The following is a 20,610-nucleotide window of genomic DNA, read 5'->3' as shown; positions in this document are numbered from 1 at the left end:
GTGAAAATAGCCGATCTACAAGCTCGTTGTGAGCTTGTAGATCTGCCATTTTCACTAGTTTGGGTCACGGGGAGACATACAATTTCTCTTTTGGGTCTCGAGATAAAAAGTTTGGGAACCACTGCCATAGAGTAGTCATAGACAGTAGAGGAACAAAATCAGAATGTTTTACTCAATACAGGGAATTTAGCAAAACGCTATTTGCACTTCACGTAAACGTATGAGTAGGCTTAAATTATACTCCAAACAAAATAATGTCTCCACTATCTCGTTTCGCCTGGTTGCTCTCCACAGCTGTTTCCTCACACAATTTGATAATCCTTTGTTTGAGGAAAAAAAACAGAAAATCACATTTGAATATTTAATGTCCTTGACGCAGAGTCGAGTTACAAATGTCTGGGGCTGGGGTGTAGTCTGCTCCACAAAAATGCAATAACAAACCCAATGAACGCTCGCCATAAGTGCAATCATGTTGGCTCCTTTTCAAAATTTCACTGAGCCAGACAACACTGCACAACAGATCAGACTTGTGCTGTGCGTGACATCAAATTATCACTATCAAGCACAAAGGGAAACCGGTTCTAATTTATTTATGACAGGTTATGTGATCATATGACCAAGAAACACAGCCCACTCATTATCAATCAAAAATATTCAGACATATTCTCAACATTGCATTGAAATCTAGTGTAAGTGCTAACTCTTAATTTAACCCTAATGCATGATAATAAAAAAAAAACTGAAGTTTCTGAAGCCTGGAACCTTTTATGTAATGTTACAGTGTGAACTGCCTTTCCCACAAGAACTAACGTCAAACAGACGCTAACCAAAAACCCATTAAACAACTCGCATCATCTGAACAGAGGGGGAAAAAAAACGGGGTTCGTCAGTTCAATTAAAGCAGAACCATGTTGTGAAGCAGATGTTTTTATACTTAAATGTCACGGATAACCTTTGGTAAAGTAGTCTAGGAGGACTTAGGGCAGCACAGCCCACTAAGGACAGCCATATGAGCTGAATTTCCACTGCAGTGACTTCATCAGTAATGAGGCACTATAAGCTGCAGATGTTGTGTCAAACTCTCCAGTGGGCGCCATGGTAACAAAATGAACACACAGCGAGGATTCTTGCCCAAGGTGATCCAAACACTTCCGTATGTGCTGAATCAGTGCCAGACTAAGCTGGACGACTCTTGGGTATTGGCTGTACTGTTAACAGATTCAGTGTAGGGTTAACTCACAGAATTATAGATTGCATTCTCATGTTTTTTGTATAATGATGATTACATGGTTAAAACGTATGCATACATTCCAGTGCAATCTGAAACAGACGGTTACTTGGCACTTTAAGAGCAGTTCCAACTGTATTGAATTCATGAAATTAGCTAAATCAGCAGTACAACAGAATCCAAAAGACTACGTGTTGTTAATCAGTCATGTGCCACCCATCTCCCCAATACATAAACAAATAAAACGGACCCAGTCAGTTAAAAGTGAAAGATGTTTAACATTGGCAAGGATTGCAAAACAAAGACAAGACAGAGAAAGAACAGTGCAGAGCATCCACATGTACGAATATCACTGTATGCACAAACAACTGTGTTTTATTAACTATAGCACAACACTCTCACTCAAGTCAAAAGTCTCTCGCCATCCGTTTGGTCACCAACGTTAGCACCAACTGGTAATGATGCAGTAGAACAAGTCTTTTTCCGATGAGAGTGTGCGTGAGAGAAGGGGGGACACATCGGAATGCCTGCCTCTCTGAATACATCCTCAGTTCATTTGTCTCCTCTCCTTTGGTTCTGTCCACCTACTTTTCTTTCCCCCTCTCCTGTGTCTCTGTGTGAATTAGGTGATGTAGATGCGGTGGAAATCGTTAGCTCCGAAGGCGCAGTTGCATTTGGGGCACTTCCTCTGCCGGGTGTCGTAGCGCGTCTTCAGACACTCGTAGCAAAAAACGTGGAAACACTTGGTGAGAACCGTCTCCTTGTCCCGCGTGTTGCAGCACGGACAACGCAGCTTAGCCTGGATCGAGGCAAGCATGAACAAATAATGATTTACCAATTACTAAAATCTATGCCAATTACACTCAAAGGATCACAATGGAAATAAACTCTCGGGCGTTCTTGTGTTTGATCCTTTTGACAGATATGTACAAATATGTTTATGTATATACATTCTTTTGTCAATGAAACATCAATCAATCAAACCCGTTTTCAGCAGATGGTTACGAGGAAAACACTACTGATGACAAAATAAATACAGTGAAAGGTGCTACTGACAACCCTTTTAGTGGCACTTCATCATGGGGTGCACTGATTGGTGACTGGAGTGGACAGTGTGTCAAACACAAAAGCAACACAACCCCGGTTCAATTACGACTGGAGAATTGTGCTGCATGTCTTTCTGCCCTCAGTTTCCTGTCTCTCTACTGTCTCTTCTAAATAAAACAAAGACTGTTCCCCATCATCGTTACTCTCACTCTCACCTTGTACTGGTTGATCTCTTCCTGCAGGATCTCATCAGCGTCTGTGTAAACCTCCACCTTCTTCTGTTTCTCCAGCTTCCGTCTCAGCCTGGACAGATCCTCCTGGAAGACAGATGTTTTTTACAGTTAAAGCTGCTGTTTGCTCCAGTTTTTGCAATAAAACACTTTAATTTCATTGCTTTGAGTTGCATTCTAGCATGAATGGTGCTATATGCAATTAAAGTTTAATATTATTGTTGACCATTACAACCAGAGCTTACTCAAACCCACTTTGGTAGACTCGCTAGGTGCAGTATACCAGTTCATTTTTATTCATGTTGCACATTTCACACAATAAACTGTACAGCGAGCTCATGTTACAATAAAAACAACAACTAAGGCAGTAAAAGAACGAAGATAAAGTAGTAAAATGAAGATAAAGTATAAATGTCAATTTTAATGAGGAAGAGCAAGTAGAAAAGATCACCCCTGGGATACATTAAGAAACAGGAAACATAATACATCAGAGCAGTGATTGGAAGGTGCTCTTTGTTGGTGGATTTGCCAAAAGACTAAATGACTGACATGTGTTGGCCACATGCCTTTGTCTGGCAGTTACTTGGGTTTTTTTCCCACTTCATGTGTAGTTGTAATCTTGCAACTCATGATGAGCGCCTCCCTGTGCCTGATAAAGACGTCCAACGTACCTGCGCTCGCTTGAGGTTTCCAAGCTCCCTCTCACGGGCGGTGCGGTTCTCAGCTACAGAGACCTGGATCTCCTTGAGCTTGGCCTGGGTGTGTTCCAGCTGCACCTTCAGGTCCTCTGCCAGTTGGGCAGCTTCCACTGCCTGGAGCACAGAAGGAACAGGATACACTTAGTGGAAAATAAATAAATAAATAATACAGAGGGTGGTGATTTGGTTGCCATGTTGAACATTTGTGTTTCACTCACAGCTATAGATTCACTTGTCATTCCAAGTACAGTAGCTGTACATTGACTCGTCTTGGTGACATGGGTGCAGAACATAATCAACACTCGCTATCACAACAACATACTGGCAACAGAACCTCAGTGGGAGTGGGACTGGGACTGGTTTGTAGGCTGGAATAAAAACTTGTCATCTCTGTGCTGGTCTTTTGCGTGAGCCAGCAGTGCACATGGCTGAAAATCAGTCTGACTTGTGGGAGTTCTCCAGTATACCTTTCTCTTGTTGGATTCCACTGCTTGGGTCCGGACCCCCAGCTCCTTCTCCAGAGCAGCCAGTGAGTTCTGGAGGACGCCCTCTTTCTCCTCTAGCTTCTGTACAACCAGTAGCTGTGCGTCCACCTGTGACAGACAACCACATTAAGTCAAATCAAGTTTAGCGCATTTAAAAACATCCAACATTTGACCAATTTGCTGTACAATATTAAATTAAGCACTTAAGCACTTTTCGAAGAACTTTCATCAATCTTTGCCTATACTGACATGCCCAAAGTAGGGACGCCAGGATTAAAGTGTTTAAGTGAATAAAGTGCTTCAACATCAATAGAAAAGATACACGACAAATTAAAAATAATTAAAGTAAAATAACAGTAACACATATCTTGGTTATGTATGGAGGCCTCTGTGGCTGGACCAGTTACTATCTAGTTACAATTACAATAATTCAATGACAGATGAAACATTTTAAGCCCTCAGACCCTCATTGGTGTCTGGACAGAGAAATACACTGATAAAAGGTCCAACAGTAACCCAGAATAAAAGAAAGTGTTCAATGCTTCTGCACAAATATGGATGCCGTTATGTTCTCCTCCCATCCATCTATCCCATTCCTCTCCGAAGGTCTCCTAACCTGGGTCTTGAAGGTCATGACCTGCTCAGCCAGCTCCTCCTTCTCTTCTCTCAGCAGCTTGTAGATCTGGTTGGATTTGATGCGCTCGCTCATCAGCTTGAAGTTGGCATCGTCTTTTTCCCTGAGCTGCTGCAGCAGGCGGCTGTTCTGCTCTTGCATGTCTTCGAACGCCTGGCCCGTCACGTCCATCTCGCTCAGCAGGGCCTCCTCCTCCTGGAGAGAGACACACAGAGGTATCTGAGATAGGAGTTTGTTTGTGCTGTCTGTGTGCATGTGTGTAGGGTGTGGGGATGCGAGCAAAGATATATTTTTTTAAGAGAGAGGGTCAAGAGAGAGAGAAAAAAAAGGGAGTGCCTCTTTGTCTGACCTTTGTTGGATGCGTGTGAACGTCAGTTTAAGAAAGAATGGAGTCTGGTTTTCATAACCATAAGATAAGAACATCATAAGGTTGATTAGGGTAGGGGGTTGTGATGCATTTACAAATGTCTTTTAGGGATCGGCTAGAACGATGACAAGCAATCAGTTAAAGCTGCGAAACACCACCACTCCCTATCAAACTGAGCTCACAGAGACAGACATGTCATCGTTAGAATGGGGACTGCTTTACTGTAATATTAACAATTAACTAGTGCGAGGAAATATATCCAGACCTCTGATATGAGGTGGAAGTTTGTGAGCCAAATGCTAAATTCAATACCGAGCAATCAAATGTGCTTGCCGGGCAATGTAAAGCAAAAATATCATGTCTCTAACTTCCTGTTTCTGCGTGATTGCGCTGCTCCTGGCGGTATAGAAGGAAAATCCGATTTCAGTACACCCAGTGATGTAAAGCATAGAGGTAGAATTGTGTTGAATTGTGGAAGTACTTAATGTTGGCATAGATGTCTTTGGTGGGATTGTGACAGGGGTTTATGGAACACAAAAGCGTGCAGATTTTGCACATGCAGCACACAAGAAGAAATCTCTACCGTCTCCTCTCATTAACATTTTAATCTTTTAAGTGTCTATTCAAAAAGTTATTACTAATGTATTACTAAAGTTGTAACTAATGTAACAATCTAATTAAGATACTTCGTTCCTCAAATGTTGTTTGATGGATCAAATTTGGACAATGCGGAAATAGCTGGGGAAAAGACTCAAGCGGTCCCAACAATCAGGTAAGCGGGAATCTCCATTAGAAATTGGAATTGGGTCCTGAAACAAATTCTCTTCCTGTTGATCCATTACCAATGAGTCAATGGACACTTAAAGGGCAAAGACTATCCATGGTGGCTTGAGATATAGATGTGTAGAATACATGCTTTAAATCACAGACTCCCCTTAATCCTCTACTTGTGATAATAATCTGCTTATCTCAAGTGATGTCAAATTTGAGGAGGCAGCTGGGTCAAGAGTTGAATGATTATTATCACGTATCAGGCCATGTGTGAAACCTGCGTTGTATTCAAGACAATGTCGTGACTCAATGATCACTCTCACACACACAAATGTTTTTGGAATGGTTTCACATCACCAGGGTCTCATAACCATTCTCTTTGTGTGTTCATTTACCTGCTTAGTGGCAGTGAGTTTCTTCTGGAGGTGGTCGATGGTCTCCTCTGCCACCCTGATCTTCCTCAGGGCATCTTCATCGGCCAGCTTCTTGCTCTCCTTCCTCTCTCGCTCCTCCAGCTCACGCACACGCACCCTCAGCTCATCCACCTGGTTAGTTTCGATACGAGAGGAACACCCTTATCTGATGCACCGTTTTAGATACGCATACTCAAATTCTTCAGTTTGAAAGCCTGTGTATGTACAGGTCAGGTTAAGTATATTTTATGTGTATCCCCTCTGTAACTCTTTTGCATCACTGTGTTATTAGGAGGTCTGATCTCACTATATAAAGACAAGAAAGACATGGCAGCACACAGCTTTGGGTCAATAAATACGGTGACAACACTTTTCAGTTATAGAAACCCTGCTGTGATGTGGAGTAGATTTCTGAAAAGCAGCGAGTGAACGGACCTCAGCTTTGGACTTGCGTTCGGCTGCCATCAGTTGGACTTTGTCCCTCTGCTCTTTGGGGGCAGACTTGTACATGTCCAACAACAGCTTCATCTCCTTCTGGGACTCCTGGGCTTTCCTGGAGCAAAGCAGGACAGAGAGCTTCATTTGCATCATAACACAAGAACAGGGACATCAGCCTGACACACACACACTCTAAGAGCATCAGCCTTGTGTGTCAATAAGATCAAATTAACAAAAACCCACACACATTTATTTTCAGAAAACGAGTGTTGAAGTGAATTGAAAATGGGAAACGTACTTGAGCTCAGCTCTCAGCATTTTCAGCGTGTCAGAGTCCTTCCTCTTCAGCTCCTCGCTGCGCTGCCTCTCTCTCTCGCGCTCACGTTCTCGCTCCCTCTCGGCTTCCCGCTCTCTCTCACGGGCCCGCTGCCTCTCCAGCTCCTTCCTCCTCTCCTCCTCCTCCTCCTGCTCCTCGTCGTCCTCTTTCTTCACATCAGTGCTGTCGCTTGTCGTCTCCTCCAGGATGAGGACAGTGGCGGTGTCTCCGCTCTGGCACCGCAGCTAGTGAGCAAAGCGTGAAAACCCACCACCACAAACTGATTAAAGCTCCAGAAGTAACGGTCCAGAATGGGAACCCATGCTTGGCAACAAGGCACAACCTCAGTTAGCAAAATGTAGGGAAAGATAAGGAAATATTTCACTGCTCGTACACAGTATGTGAGAAATAAAGTCTTTGAATCTTTGAAAATTATGTCAACGTTGTGTTGGAAAAAGTGTAGGGATGGGACTCAGCAGGAAACTCCCAATATGATACTATCACAATACTTACTGTATTTTCTGATTGGATGCGTATTGAGATTCAATATAATTTCTTGCCATCTTTGATTACTTTAACCATGGACGACAGTCCTGATGTATATGTCCAAAGAAATATGTATCAGTCAATCAAATTCACTTACTAAGTAATTATATTTCAGGCCTAAATCCTAACATTAATAATGTTGGCCGGGAAACCAAAAGAGAAAAGTGTGTCCTATTATTGTATGAAGTAGAGCGCTAGACAGAACACATCTTTTTATAGATCATTAACAGGTCCATCCAATATTGTTTCTTGGTAGGGCAATATAATCTCAATAAAATAAAATCTGAATAAAATCTCAATGCAAATTTCACAAATAATAATCACTGAATATCAGCATGAACAAAACATTTCATTCAATTTAGAATGTTAGTGTCTCCGCCAGGCCAAGACTATATTTTGCACCCTGTCCGTCCGTCCATCCGTGTACGTGTGTCCGTCTGATGACAGCTAATCTCCGGCACCGTTGGCCCGATCGACGTGAAACCAGAGCAGAACCTCTGCCCCAAAATTTGCACATCGGCCTGTCATAGCACCACCAGGAGGACCGATCGGCGTGAAACTTTGCACGCACACTCCCTAGAGAAAAACCTCTGCCCTGCATTTTTTCACATCTGCCTTTTTATAGTACCACCAGGAGGTCGATTTTTGTAAAAGGCATTTCTTAACACATCGACCGCCAGAGGTTAATCTCATAATGTACTCACCAGTGCCAAGGTGTTTTTGTTGTTTTTTTCATGTCGCCATAGATCTTGTTAAAATCCTTAAGATTGAGCTCTACACGGTCTGTTTACATCCGCGAGATCTCCCTGTATCTCCCAGTGAAGATCGCGTGTCAAACGGGGTATCCATGTTGTAGTTAGAGCGGATTACGTTAAACAGTGAAATGCGAGGAGAAAAAACTACAGGAAGAGAATTGAGTTTCAGTTTCGTCTGTAGAATGGGAGCGGGCGTGATCGTCAAAACCGGATCCCAAATAATTCTATTTCCGGTCATCAAACCGGAAACGGAAGTGGATCAAAAAAATTCCGAAAGTGCACCCGGACCGCGCATGCGCGAAAAGACCGCAGCCCGTAGGGCTACGGTCTCGGCGCTTAACAGTTGGATTTAACGGACCGTAGGACTACGTTCTTGGCGGTTAATGTGTTAATATTACTCCTACAGATTTTGTCCAAACATCACGCAAATAGGTACACAGTATCTCTATAGTCATGTGATCAAGACGGATCTTTTCGATTTTTCATATTACATCCCGATTGGTGAATTCCGAGCATTGCTGGCCCACAATAAACCTACCTGACCTGGCAGAGACCTGTGCTCCGAGGAGCACTTTTTCTAGTTACCAGTTAAAACTCATCAAGATGCAAAAAAATCACACCCTGTGTGAAGTGGGCGGTGTCTTGCTAGCTAATCACAATACTGAATGGAGTCGATCAATCATGTACAAAGGATAAATACATTTATTGAAACACTCTTTATGATGGACAAAACCATAACTTGAAAAAAACCAAATTTTGGTTTTTTTCAAGTTATGGTTGCTTATATAGGGCTATGCACATGTGTCATGTGACACTGGCCAATCACAGTCCTGAATAGGCTGTGATTGGCCAATCACAGCGCTGGATAATTCTACTAATTTCCTGGGCCCAGATCACAGCGCAGGAAAATGTACATTTTTCCAAATCTCACTTATAGGGGCGGTTTCACCGCCCAAAAATACAGTGAAGTCACCAGGACTTAATAATAAAGATGGATTTAGCCCTACTGGTCAATGACCCATGCTCCTCTACCTTATTAATCTCCATCTGTGTCTCTCGCAGCTTCCTCTTGTAGCGCTGCACGTCGCCTTTCAGCTGTAGGTTGTGGTTTTGCAGACTGCTGATGAGGTGTCTCATTTCTCTGTTGATGGGCCCTGAGAATAGCAAAGTGACGGTGAACCCTGATGAGGACCAATCCACTTTCACTTTGAGTCACTGTACTTTATCGGATATTGTAAATGATGAGCTCAGCTGTTTGAGTGAGAGTTTCGATGACACGATAAACGGTAGGTGACACAACACAGATACACATGTCACAGTGAGTGCACTCTTCCCGTACAGGTTACATGTTACTAATGCTATAAAATACACCTGTATTTCGATACAACACAACTACTTGCTAGGAACCTGATGTTGTACATTTCTTACAGTACAGTATATACATATCCAAGGAACTTCAAGAAGTCCAGGAGTATGACAACCATGCAGAAAGCCTAGCTTGGTTCCCAATTTCCCATGCATGTTTGCACTTAAAATACAAATGATGAATACGTATCCTTTGTCTTCCTTCCTAGCATTTTGGACGATTAGAGTACCTGCTTGTTCGTTGGCTGCCAGGTTCTGCTCAAACTCGATGCGCAGCATCTCGTACTCTTTGCGCACCTGGGCCAGCGTGTCCTCCAGCTGGATGACCTCAGTCCTCAGCTTCTTCTGAAGGGATAGCTCGTCACTCTGGACACAGAGACAGTAAGACATGCGGTGAGGGTGCGCAAATAATGCCATATAAACACATTGTTTAATAAAGGGCCAGGAAAATGTCAGTGGTAGGCACCACTTTGGATTTCAACATGATCGTCGATAGACTAAAAAGTGACGTTCACACACTAGACTGAACAGTGATAACAATGATATCTAAATTGTATTCACTATCAATCACTATTTTTGTTCTCCAAATCAATAATACCGTAATAGTATTCTGAAATATCTGTATCTTTCATATAGATATTTCAATTTCAGCCAATCTTCTTCGGAAATTCCTGATAAACATCGACTGAGATTGAAACATTGAAAGCAGCAACAAAAAGGTGGAATTGAGAACCAGTGTGCAGATTTTATTTGCTTTACTGTTATTCTGTTTGTCCAGCACCTGGACTGTAGATTGGATGTGCATGAACTATCTATTTTAACCCTAAATGAGTTTACCTCCATGTGTTCGATTTGTCGGAGGTGAGCGTTCTTGGCTGTGAGCAGCAGGGTGCGGGCCTCGTCCAGCTGTGTCTTCACCCCCAGTGACTCGCTGAACAGAAGGGAGAACTGGGACTGGAGAACCTTGAACTCTGGGGTCTCCTTCGTCACCTCCTCTGGAATGTTCCGCAGGTCCATCTACAGAGGGATGGGTTGGGGAAATGTATTGAGACCTCTGTTTGCCCCCACCAACATTACGGAAATGTCTTTGAGTGAGGCACCGATTCCCAGAACTGATCCAGAGGCAGTAGTCTGCAATATGACCTCTCTGATGAAATGCAAATGTGTAGGAAGCTCTCTGTGTGTAATCATTGTAAGTACATTCCATGGCTTCTTTAGTTCACTTTAGTTTGCCCAGACAGATATTGACAACCTTCAGAAGAAAATGATAGATCATTTTCTGCCGTAGCTCCCAAACTGCGGAACGAGCTTCCACCCCACGTTAGAATGTCTCAAACCCTGCCTGTGTTTAAATCACATTTGAAAACTCACTTGTACTCCTTGGCGTTAAAACATTTCAGACTGAGATTTGCTGTTTCCACTAGCCATTGTGTCTATATGTTGTCTTGTTTATTGTGTATAGTTTTGCTCTTGTATATTTTAGTATTGTTTTTGTTACTGAGTGTACAGCACTTTGGTTCAACACTGTTGTTTTAAATGTGCTCTATAAATAAAGTGGATTGGATTGGATAAGACAAACAAATCTGGGAATCAAACCAATACACCACCAAAACAAAACTCCGGATCTACCAAAGCTGCGTACCATCAACACTACTACTATACAGTGCAGAATGGTGGAGAACCACAGAGAGCGACAACCACAAACTATCCACTTTCCACACATAATGCCTGTGCAAAATCCGGCATATATTCTGGCCCAAGACCATCTCAAACAATAAACTTCTCAACATCACCCAAGAAGATGACATGCACTACATAATCAATAGAAGCAGGTGGACCTGAATTGGCCATGTCCTCAGAATGGACATCAACGCTATCCCAAGAGTCGCATTACACTTGACCCCAGAAGGCAAAAGAAAGAAAGGGAGGCCTTAAATGACATGGTGTAGGACGATAGAGAAGGAGCTCCAGTAACACCATCAGAGCTGGGGGACCATAGAAAAGATGGCCAAAGACAGATGGAAGTGGAGAGGCTTTGTTGCTGCCCTATGCGTCAGCCGGTGTAATGGGGATAAGTATGTAAACAGATATTGATAGACCTCTAGGTACATTGAAATGTTGATTGACCGTGTATATTGTGCACCAATCTATATCAGGTCATTTGGTGTACATAAACTATAAACTATACTTCTCTTTACTTATGTTTTATTTAGTTTTATTTACATGCATTTTATTCCTTCAGTTTATCAAAACGTATGCCTTGCACTGTTTGTTTGATTTATTCAATGCTGCTAACATCTTTTCCCTCCATGAGATAAATAAAGGTATCTCGTTCAACTGTACAATGACAGTTGTGTTAGGTGTAATCAGGACCCAGCTACCCTTAGCCACATGTTTTGGTCGTGCCCTAGACTGACTACATTCTGGACGGAGGTATTTACTACCTTTTCATATATGTGTAGGGCAACTATAGACCCCAATCCAGTGACTGCATTGTTTGGTGTTCTCCCACAGGGAACACCAATAGCGAATCACCAAGCTGAAGCTATAGCCTTCTCCTCTTTACTTGCTAGACGACTGATATTGTTCAGTTGGAAAAAAGCGGCTCCGCCATCCCACAAACACTGGGTGGCGGATGTTATGTCACATTTAAAACTTGAACAGCTTAAATATACGATCAGAGGCTCCACTCAGAAGTATACTAGAGTCTGGCAACCGTCATATTTTGAGGAGGTGTATTCTACTGTTACAATATAGCCATTGTAGTATAGCCATTTGCCTTTCTTCCCCCCCCTCCATTCCCCCTTTCTTCCCAGTTATTTGATTTTGCTGTTTTACTGACTTTTCTTTCATCTTTTTTTTTTTTTTTTTCATTCTCTTATTGACTGTAATTTTTGTGGTATTAATACCGTTTGTCATGAAAATATATTGCACTAAAAATGTCCTTGCATTTTCGGTCAATTGATTAATGGTGGATATGAATATTTGTTTCATTTGATATTGTGTACTAGTGTCTGTGGTGTTGTGTAGTTTGTTGTATGTTGTTACGTGTATGTCTTGAAAAATCAATAAAAACATTTGAATAATAACTGTACAATGACAGTATGAGAATTATTCTGAAACGCTGCACACACTGACACCTGCTGTTTTCATTCCAAGATGACAGTTTGGAATCTTTGGTGGGACGGCATAGCTCAAAAATAAATTGTCATAAAATATCATGATAAACGTATCAAACTTGGCAGATTGATATATTGGGAGCAAAACTGGATATTAGGTCATTACAAATTCTCACCATGGCCGTTGACCCACATGCAATAACAGGCATAATTTAGAACAGATGCAAGTAACCCTGAGAACAAAGAGTCAGAGTGGTACATTTCATCAAATTATATTACATTATATAGTGCTGTGAATCAGTTTTCAGTTATCAGTTTTTGTAGTATTATTTTGACAGATGGTGGATACTAGAGCAAACATTTTTTATTTAGAAAAGTACATACGTAACATGCCTATAATTATGGAGACTTTTTAATTCTCATTGATAAATATAGAACTAGTAGTAGTAGTAGAGTAATAATAAATACCAGTAAAGGTACCGGAACTATAGTACCAGAAAGAATAGTATTAGTTGTTCTAATAGGATTTATTAGTAAAAAAAAAAAAAGATGTTCTTTCTGACAAACGGTGAACTGAATCCGTGGTGTTTGTATTATTGCAGGTCACATAATTATCAAGATGGTGGTGACTAAGTGTTAGAAAGGTTTGTTGTCATCTGCCAAAAAGACCATAACGCGTCGCTGACCAATGCTGATGAAGAGGAATAATGCTGGGAGTGCATACTAGGTCTGGGGCGGTATGAATTCTTTATTACCGCGGTGAAAAATCTATGTATTCTGACGGTTAACCGAAACTGAAAAACTGTGGATCACACAAAAGTCAGAGTAAATGTTAAAGACCCCATTAGTGTTTTAAAGTGGGACACCCCTTTTCGCTCGATGCACACTACACAATTGAAGTTAACTGAAGGAAAGACTCTTGGCTCAGATCCCAGACCTGCAAGCTCACACAGAGGGGAAGGGATGTCCTTTTTGCATTCTCTGATGACACTGATGTAGCCCTGACCAAGGAATGTGAATGGCACAGTGACAGTGATGCCACGCACCTGGGCCATTGCTCGGAAATCGTGCGTCACCACGTTTGATGAGCAGAAAACCCTTTCGCTGAATTCCAAGAAGGCTGACAAAGAGACACTGTGCCGAACCTACTACTAGCATTGGTAAACATGGTCCTGGCAGATATCATTAGAACATGTTGACACAATGAATTTATTATTTTATTATTGCCTTACTGGTCTGCCATCGTACTATGAAATTGACAACCTCTGTCTGCATCCACTTTTCTCCTCACTCAATCTGAAATCGCACGTGTATTGAGCTCAAAGCAGATCTTAAATTTCCCCACATTTAAGTTTGTTTATTAGCATTTTTGTAAAATGCTAATTTATTCACATCTCGTATACATTTTGCAATACCAGACTTTTTATTTCTAACAGAGGTCTGTGATTTTCTATTATAGACATCCACCACAAGCCCCACACTCCAAGGGGAGGGCGTTCTGCTCTTTATTAATTATTGGGTTCTTCATCGGTAAGAGTGTCAATGTGGTCCAGAAAAGGAAAAGGTTTTAAGGAACCCCAAAGGGAGAACCTAATACTCTCAAGCCTGATTATTTATTGCTAATTATTGGCAAGTCTGAGGGGATCTGAACATGGCCTATCGTGAGAGCAGACTATGGGAAGCAGGTCTTGCACAGGGACATGAGTGTGTGTAACAGACTAAGAAATGTCTGGTGAAATAAACATCGGCTGCTGCTGGGTTCCATGTGTCTGTCTGTTAATGCAGGACACAACAATCAACGCAACTCCCAGTGTTGACTTTCACGGTGCATACCAGAGCAACATTGCAGAAAAAAGGTTAAGGAATGGGGTATGCGCATCATCAGAATGCCAATCTGCAATAGCACAATATCCAGATTTCTTCTAAATATATTAAGCTACATTCACATACAGTATGTACTTTATTTGGTGTTTTTATCGCAAAATGAACCGTTTGGCTATGTCACCGGAGCAATATGACTTCTAGACTGAGATTTTGCCGAGATGTGTCCTATGATTTGATGTAAAACTCCCTCTATTGCAGCTTAACTTCAATGATTATTATCATTCTACTGGCTGAAGTGTCAGTGTCATGTCATGTAGTCCAAGCTTTACCTTGAGTTTCTCACTCTCCCTTACAGCCTCTTGGAGCTCCAGCTGTAGCTTCTCCAGCTCCGCCATGCGGCTGTTAGCCAACTCCTGGTTCTGCTCCAACTCCGCATTCAGGCTCTCAAACTGACGTGGGATCATAAACACACAGATGTAAATGTGTTTGCGTGTGACTGATGTATAAATATGGCAAACAGGAAAAGATGTGTATGGTAAACATACAGCATCCCGAGTGTGCTAGTAATGGCCGTACAACACATTCACTGCATGAATGTAAATAAATGGTTCACAAGGGAAAGGTCTTTTTTTTCTTCCCAACTTAGCAACCAACCTCTCAAAAGATCAATAGCATGGTTGAAATTTGATTAGCTACAAATCATACAAATAAATGAAAGACCATCTCTGAACTCTCACCTTCTGAATATTGAGAGTAATCTGGCCACCAGGTAGACCTCCTGAGCTGCCAGAACTGTTGTATCCAGAGTTCAGCTGGGGAGCATAAACAAATTGTTCACACATCAAAGAAGAGGGCAGTGAATTTGGTTTGAAAAAAAAGAAAGAGGAGAAAAAGGAAACAATGCACACATGCATTTAATCCACAATCAAGTCATTTAGACAATGTTCATTTTGTTGATGTTGATGTCAGATAGCGGAGGTAAACAATTCTGCAGCATCGACGTGCACAGGGACATGCATCAGCACACACAAAGTAGCAACATCTGGTAGACCGACATGGTTAAGTGCTTTCAGTCTTATCACTGTCCACTGATGTGCACCGAAGACAAACTATGGCGATAATGTGTGCCTCAATGAAAGACAGGCACACATACATACAACACAAACACACACCTGCTCTAGGGCCTCAGCCAGATGTTTGTTGAGCTTCTGCTCCCTCTTGCGGAGCTTCTCGATATCCCACTGCAGGTCCTCTACAGTCGTCTCCATCTCAGACACCTTGGTCTCCGAGCATGTAACCTTGTCCACCAGCTCGTTGTACTGAAGAAAAACAATGCTGCGAGTTACTTCCGGCCTACTGGCAGTGTGCACAAGAAACGTGTTGCTGATCGGGCCAGTGGTTTGCGAGGTTAGCCACGGACAGACACACTCTCTCACTCACACTCTTCTAGATGGCTTGCCACTGAGGAGCCATTCTCATTCTTGTCATAATTTAAAAAAATCACACCCAGTGTGAGTAAGCGGTGCCTACTCTGTTTGATGAGTGTGTGCTGTCATTCAGTTGGTACAAATCTATTTGATGTGTGGGCGCTGGCATTCAGACTGGTATTGAGACGGTACTAAAAAAGTATTTGTACTTTTTTATCAACTTTTAAGTATTTTTACTCATTTTAACCATGTTTAAGTATTTTTACTCATTTTAACCATGTTTAAGTATTTTTTACTCATTTTAAGTACTACTGAGTATTTTTACTCAATTTAAGTACTCTTAAGTATTGTTACTCAATGTATTTACTATCACTTTATTAACTTTAATGTATTTTTTACAAATTTTTATCAACTTTTTATCAAAGAGTGTGAGTGTGTGTGTGAGAGTGAGTGAGTGAGTGAGTGAGTGAGTGTGTGTGTGTGTGTGTGTGTGTGTGTGTGTTGAAGTGGCGCATGTGTTGCATCTTTGCCGTCCGCAAACGGACGGACATACACACACGGTCAAATGTAGAGCGGCTGGCACCGCAAAAAATAGAAACAGGCTGCTCAATGCATAATCTCTAAACCAAAGCATCCCATAAAGGAATTTACTCAATACTACTAATAACAAATAAGGCTGTCTGTTGATGTTATGAGAAGCACACACACAACACACACACAAACAAACAATCACCACGCACTACCCAATATCCACTATACTCATGGTTGAGTCAGCCTACCTCCATGGACATCTTGTGGTGTCGCCCCTGCAGGAAGGAGGCGAGGTCCTGCAGGCGGCCATTTTCCTCCAGCAGCGTATGGTTCAGACTGATGATGTCAGACTGGTTGTCATCCTCACACACTGCAAAGGAACACAAGGTAGCAATATCCCATGCAAATGTTATAAAATGCCCCTATATGTTAGACACAACATGTTAAAATTCAGCCCATTGCCTACACTGCGTAGAAGCCATATGCATACAGGCGATCATGCCTCCGTGTTTACCTGCAGCCTGAACGCGGTTGCAGAGCTCGTCTATGCGGCTGTGCAGCCTGTCGAAGGCACACACTAGGCAGGCGGCGGCCTCCTTGCTGAACTGCATGCGGTCCTGCAGCTGCAGACTGAGCTCCTCCTCGCTGCTGTGGTCCAGTGTGCCCAGGAAGGCCTTGGCATTCTCACTAAGGGGAGGAGGTGGCAGACTGGCTGCTCACACAGGGAGGTGGACGGGTGCAGCGTTGTGATTAGACAAACACCGAGGTGCAGCAAAGAATGGGACAAAAACAGATAAAACAGTTAGAAATGTGTCTGCTTCCAGATGCCTACAGTGTGCCAGCTCACATGTTTTCAAAATGTGGGCCGCAGTTGGAAAGGAGAGGGGGAAATAAATAGAATTCATAATACAGGGTATATATATATATATATATATATATATATATATATATATATATATATATATATATATATATATATATATATATATATATATATATATATATATATATATATATATATACTCTGTATTAATCTCACATCAGATTCAATTCAGACAGAGAGACTATGGTAATTTGGGGGTCGTTGGAAAAGTTTAGCATCCCCTGTGCTAACTGCCAGGTTACACACTATGATGGAATCTAAAAGTGTGTCTGAAAGTCTGTTTGATTTATTGTTTCACACAGTCCTGTCACACTAAAATGTGAGATCCTGCTGTCAGTATATTTTTTCAATTCTAAGTTAGTGTCAACACGTGATACATCAAAGCCACCAAGACTACTATGGTACAGCTACACTACTTATACTACACTGGCTTCTTTTATCCATCACATGATGTAAAATAGTATTTCCAAAGGCTCATAAAGACAGATACAGATATGCCTTGATAGGAGCTTTCTCCACTCTGCTATCACAACATGGAACAGCCTTCCCCCTGCGGTTGTTGGAGACATTACATCAAGTAGTATTCATGCCTTTAAGAAGAGGCTGAACAAACACCTCCTCAGTAGTATGTGACTGTAATCCCATGAAGCTCAAGGACATTAAATCATCAAACATTCAGTTTATATATATACCCCTGACTGAGTAGCTGCAGATCAGTGATAGGTTCTTTGAATGTTTTTTTCATAAAGCCTGTATCTGCAAAAGCTTAATAAAAAAAAAAAAGTACACATACAAATACTAGCTCACATAGAAAAATCTAAAATCTAAAACATAAAGCGGCAGTATCAGTGTCGTGTCGTTCACTTGTTATTTACAAGGGATATTGCAGTGGGGACAATAGATTTTCTTCTTCAATGTTTTCTAAATCGGATTATATTCTTAACTGAATATGAACATGTAAAACATATCCATAAGAACAATTATCTCGCAGACTCTCGCATATACTTGTAGTCTATAGTCTATCTATTAATCTTTTATAGATAAGGAACAAGCATTTGTGGGGTGAGCGGCACAGCTGAGTGTATGTGGGCTGCGCCCATGAAAATTTTGGGCATTGTCATTACAGGTGAAAATGGCAAAGATTTTTAACACATATTGTTGCTACTTATGCACAACACTGTCATACGACAAAATATAAAATAGGGCATTAATATATGACTAACACACAAAGATTAAACCGCTCATCTTATATCAGAATATCGTCGCTGATATTGTGTTAACATGTGCTCATACCCAAATTAAAATTTGGTTATTTATTTTCCTGATAATTTAGGCATTTAGCAGACGCTCTTAGAGCGACTAACAATGAGCACAGTAAACACATACATCAAATGCAGAGAGAGACAGTGTAGTGCCTCAGTAAACTATTATTCTAACCACTGTAACGCCTCCTTTGTCCATAATGGAAAAACTACATCACTGGTGATTTCTAGGTAAGGCAAACTATAACAGGAGAACTTCACCAACACCTCACCAGTTGTGGGTTCCCGTGGCAGCTCTGTGTGGGCGGGCGTCTCTGCCAGGCCATCAGGAGGAGCAGGGGGCTGACGCTGCTCTTTTGGCTCCTTTTGCTGATTCTCCTCCCGTTGCTCTGGCTGCTCCTCGTTCTCTGCCTCCGGGAGAGGTGGTGGAGGCACGGCAGGGGCTGGCGGCGGTGGAATCATCCCCACCTCCATCAAGGCACGGTCCGAGGGATGCCCCGATGGAGGGTCGGGAGCAGGCGCTGCTGGAGGTTCCGGCTTGATGCGTTGGCTCAGGACATGAACGCTCTCTTCCAACTGTAAGATAAAAACACCCAACATTGAGGTGGAGGGTTGAGGTGTATTCCACTTTTCATCATCTTGGTGTCACTCACTCACCAACAGGACACGCAAGGATAAGCGCACGGACACTGCTTTTCTGTCACTCCATGTTAATGCATGCAGCCGTTCTCACTGGCCGCACGGACGCTCCGCTCATGTACGTGCTGATTTTTCCCCGCTCTGGGCGGGGGAAAAAGGTTTTCTGTGCATATTCTCATATAATACGTTGTATATAGGATAACCAAATGTTCCGGTTTGGCGAGAATAGTCACGCGCAAACATGCGCACGCATTAAAAGCGCATGCGCTGTGGATTCTTTTTTTGGTGGGTTCGGTGCGTTACAATGCTTGATTACCTTTAGACAGGCTTTGTGATAGCCCCTGCTTGACTACTTTTAGACAGGCTTTGTGATGGAGCACCTGCAGAAACATTTAGAGGTACCTGGGACCAGTAGCGGTTGACAATCAACAGTGTGGTGTCATCAGTGGCTTGTCTCTTCTCCAGCTTCTCGATCTTCTCTCGCAGCTCATCCTCCATGGCCTGCCGCTGCTCCAAGCGCTCGCACAGCTTCTTGTTCTTGAACTGGATCACCTTCATGTCCATCTCCTCCTGCGAGAGACGAAAGAGCACAACATTATGTCGTTTTGCAGATGTGTATGAGGTTATTAAACTGGCTTGGGACATCATGCTGGCCAGATTAACCACTTAACCCCCAGCATCCTTATTGTGGGGAAAGCTTTCGCTGAAAATAGCCGATCGACAAGCTCACAACGCTTGTGAGCTTGTCGATCGGCCATTTTCAGCAAAAGCTTTCCCCAGAATAACACAAAACAGAAAATACAGTAGTGTTGCGCCCTGAAGAATTCTATTTACCCATATGGGGTTTAAGTGGTTAAACTAACCGTGGAGGAAACTCCCCCGATGCGAATGGGTTCAATGAGGGTGGTCGTTGTCTTCTCTTCCTTCTTGTTCTTCTTCTCAGGTGGGCCAGGGGGGCTGTCCCCTCCTGAGGGTCGCTTCCCTCCGCCAGCACCTGACATGTTTACTTCTGCAGAGCAACAGGAAAATAGGAACAGTACATATTACACACCTCATTTCATTCATTTGATCACGGCCATAAACTAGATAGAAAAACGCAGTTTATCAAGTCCACAACAGACATTACAATTCACTTGACTCATTAGAACGTCAAGTGAATTGTCGTGTTGTCGGTCATTGTCTGGACACCCGTTACTTCTGTGTTTTTGACTCTACGTTAGCTAGCTTTCCTTAGCTTGCGAGCCATGCTAATTGTGCTAATAATTGCTAGCTTAAGCACGCTCCTCGATTACTTCTCCGAACAATCTTCTGCCCGCTTTCTAGGGCAACAATCTGTTACACAGGAGGATAATCTACACAACGAGTATATGCATCAATGTATTAAGTTAACCGTCCGTTTTAAACTAACATTACAAACCTTCAGCAGCAGCAGCACAGACCGTAATGTGTGCAGCATCTAGCTGCTGCTACGGGAAATGACAACATCTCATTTCCGGTGTGGGTACAAGATCTGCTCGGCCAAAAAAAAGGAAGAAGAAAAATAAATCGGTTTCTACTTTCTAAAAAAGCATAAACATTTAAAACCACGTTCCTACTATTTTATATGTGTTTTAATTAATTACATTTATCTAT

At 42.2% G+C, this 20,610-nt stretch overlaps 1 protein-coding gene across 2 annotated transcripts; it reads right to left on the bottom strand.

The window, feature by feature from the left end:
• Positions 1–347: 347 nt before the first annotated feature.
• Positions 348–20,456, bottom strand: rnf40 (ring finger protein 40). 2 transcript variants are annotated; one of them, XM_080454415.1, is made up of 20 exons: positions 20,396–20,456; positions 19,842–19,987; positions 19,381–19,548; positions 18,612–18,915; positions 16,709–16,909; positions 16,443–16,564; positions 15,409–15,555; positions 14,974–15,048; positions 14,566–14,685; positions 10,131–10,310; positions 9,524–9,659; positions 8,961–9,082; positions 6,610–6,872; positions 6,309–6,426; positions 5,856–6,005; positions 4,305–4,517; positions 3,671–3,796; positions 3,177–3,317; positions 2,491–2,592; positions 348–2,027 (listed from the first exon to the last, which is right to left on the bottom strand). In XM_080454415.1, the coding sequence occupies exons 2-20, from the start codon at positions 19,977–19,979 to the stop codon at positions 1,851–1,853; spliced, it is 3,003 nt and encodes a 1,000-aa protein (XP_080310541.1). In that variant the 5' UTR covers positions 19,980–19,987; positions 20,396–20,456; the 3' UTR covers positions 348–1,850. The 2 variants fall into 2 exon arrangements, with proteins under 2 accessions (XP_080310541.1, XP_080310542.1); XM_080454416.1 differs by having other exon boundaries at positions 16,709–16,906.
• Between the last annotated feature and the right edge of the window lie 154 nt (positions 20,457–20,610).

This window comes from Gymnoscopelus braueri (assembly GCF_963280865.1).
Source record: "Gymnoscopelus braueri genome assembly, chromosome: 17".
In the NCBI taxonomy this organism is placed as follows: domain Eukaryota; kingdom Metazoa; phylum Chordata; class Actinopteri; order Myctophiformes; family Myctophidae; genus Gymnoscopelus; species Gymnoscopelus braueri.
The sequence above is the reverse complement of the archived record's forward strand: the minus strand, read 5'-3'. Positions and strand labels throughout refer to the sequence as shown.

Coding starts and splice junctions, on each gene's coding strand:
- rnf40 (XM_080454415.1), bottom strand. CDS start 19,979: ATGTCAGGTGCTGGCGGAGGGAAGCGACCCTCAGGAGGGGACAGCCCC. Junction 16,910..18,611: donor GCCACGGGAACCCACAACTG/GTGAGGTGTTGG, acceptor TCCCTGTGTGAG/CAGCCAGTCTGCCACCTCCT. Junction 6,006..6,308: donor AACGCAAGTCCAAAGCTGAG/GTCCGTTCACTC, acceptor GAAACTAACCAG/GTGGATGAGCTGAGGGTGCG.